We start from the raw sequence: 2,226 nt of genomic DNA, 5'->3' as shown, positions 1-2,226 counted from the left end.
GTATTGGAAGTTCGAAGTGATATAACCACTTTTCCTCAAGAACAGATTATTTTATAAATTCTAAAATATACATAGCATGACATTTAAGACCTATGAATGGGTATTGTAAAGATTTCAGGAAGTCAGAAATATTTTTAACCAAATCAAAGCCATTCTTCTTTAAAAAACCCTCAAAGCCCCTCGAAAGAGTATTAAAGAGACGAGAATCGCTTGAAACCAGGTTAAGAATTTATTATTTAGGACTTAACATTATATGCATACATAGTAGAGTGTTGAAAAGGCAGCTGCTGACCTGTCAGCCCAGCAGATGATTGCCGGTGGCACTCCAGCCGGGCGCCACGTAGTGGGGTGGCTGCTTGTGCACCACCGTGCGCACCACTGGCACTTTGACCGGATACGGATAGTAGACTGGCTGCACCACCGGCTTCTCCACTCGGTAGGGGACCCTGCGCTCCACCACAAAGGGAATGGGTCGTTCCACGGCCACTGGCTTCACCCGCTCGATGGGAATCTTCACCTCCTGCAGCTGAGGCACTGCCACCGCCTGGGCCACCGGTATCTTAATGGGCATGGGCTTGGGTATGGCTGCGATCACGGTGCGGGGCACTTGCACCTGGATGGTCTGCTTGTAGGGGACGTGCTGCTTCTGGTAGTGGGTGACTGGGACACTCTTGGTGATCTCGATGTGCTTGGATAGAGGCAGCCCAGCCACGGCCTTACTGCTCTCTGGCGTGTGGCGAACACTGGTGGTTACGGCCGGCAGATCCGCCACTTGGGTGTCCCTGTGGGAGTACAACAGCTGCTGATCCTGGGCCACTCCCAGGCGCTGTTGTTGTCTGTGATCTGCAAGAGATTGGTGCAGCTGTTGCTGCTTCTCCTTTTGATATTGCTGCTGGTGTTGCTGCTGGTATTGCTGATGTTGCTGCTGGTGCTGTCCATGGTGTCTGCCCGGCAGCGCCTGACTTTGATGGTGGCTCGACAAGGAGGCCTCCTGCTGACGCTTCACTGGGTTAGCCAGTGTTTGGAGCTCTTTGAGCCGCGCATAGACACCGGAATTATCCTCCTGCTCCTCCCGCTGCTCCTGCTGCCTGTTCTCCCTGTTGTCCCGGTTCTCCCGGTTCTCCCGATAATTGGAAATTGGTTCGAAATGGTAATGACCGGGGGGCGACGTGGGAAAGGCCACACGCGGCCGATATGCATAGCTTTCGTAGTGATGGGGCTCCCTATGATGTGGCTCCTCCTCGTAGCCAGCGGAATTTGGCTCATAATTTGCCGTATTAATGACAAAATCGATATTGGCCGATGGGTCGCGGCGCGGCTCCTCATCCTCGGTGAGCTGGGAGTGCGAATGCAGTTTGCCGCCATAGTAGAAGGGCGCAAAGCCATTGGCCGTGGTGCCCAGGGAGGAGGAGGCGACAGGATGCGGATGTGGTTGACTATGGTGGTGGGTACTGGTGGCCAGGAGTTTGTGAGCATAATTTCCATATGTTGCCAAGTCATCGGCCGTTGCAGTGTCAGTGGGGCCATAATAATTTCGCGTATATCCTGTTAATCCCGTCAACGAATCCGCACCCGCTTCCTGGTACTGGTGTAGGCCGTGTTCCCGCGGCAGGAGCGGGAATTCCGGCAGGGCCAGAGGCAGTGGGGCATCCAGGGCCTCCATTGTCATGGCCAACGAGAGCCACATTAATGCATAGATCATTAATGAACTGTTGGCATGTGGGCCATTGCCTTTCCCGGATTTTTGCGGTGGCCCCATAACGCTGGGCATAGTGTGTGTCCTGGCTTCTGGCTCCTGTGTCCAGTGTCCCAATCCTCGAGCGGAGTGCGTGTTTTGATGCAGCTGGCGTGGGTGTTGGTCGGCTTTGAAATGCAAATTCGTGTCATCGCGTTGGTGTTTTTATAACGCACACCCTTCGTTTGGATGGAGCGCACTACTTGTAATTGGATACTCGTTGGCACTTCAAGTTCAATGGCTCCCGGCCCGCTGCTCTGGATTGTGTAAGTGGAGGCCCTCACTTTCACTCGGCGGAACAGTTGTCCGGTTTGTCCCTTTCAGATGCAAGTGAGGCGACCCGCTGTCCGTGCAATCCGCAATCACAAAGTCCGCAGCCACCGCAATTGCAGTGCCGCAATGGACATCGACCTATTGAACACTGGGTTGAGGTGGTGTGGGGAAAAAGCTAGTCTGAGAGAATAAACCCGGTCTTTTAAAATGCACAAGAA

At 53.5% G+C, this 2,226-nt stretch overlaps 1 protein-coding gene across 1 annotated transcript; it reads right to left on the bottom strand.

The window, feature by feature from the left end:
- Positions 1-206: 206 nt before the first annotated feature.
- Positions 207-1,862, bottom strand: LOC108031277 (transcription factor SPT20 homolog). The gene has a single exon (XM_017104518.1). It carries the CDS (start codon positions 1,769-1,771, stop codon positions 296-298), a length of 1,476 nt encoding a protein of 491 aa, XP_016960007.1. The 5' UTR covers positions 1,772-1,862; the 3' UTR covers positions 207-295.
- Positions 1,863-2,226: the final 364 nt, after the last annotated feature.

The sequence above is a fragment of the Drosophila biarmipes genome, chromosome 3R (assembly GCF_025231255.1).
Source record: "Drosophila biarmipes strain raj3 chromosome 3R, RU_DBia_V1.1, whole genome shotgun sequence".
Taxonomy (NCBI): domain Eukaryota; kingdom Metazoa; phylum Arthropoda; class Insecta; order Diptera; family Drosophilidae; genus Drosophila; species Drosophila biarmipes.
Note: the sequence above shows the minus strand (reverse complement) of the source record. Positions and strands in the feature narration are given on the sequence as shown.

Excerpts from the sequence above, each read along its gene's own strand:
- LOC108031277 (XM_017104518.1), bottom strand. The coding sequence starts at position 1,771 with ATGCCCAGCGTTATGGGGCCACCGCAAAAATCCGGGAAAGGCAATGGC.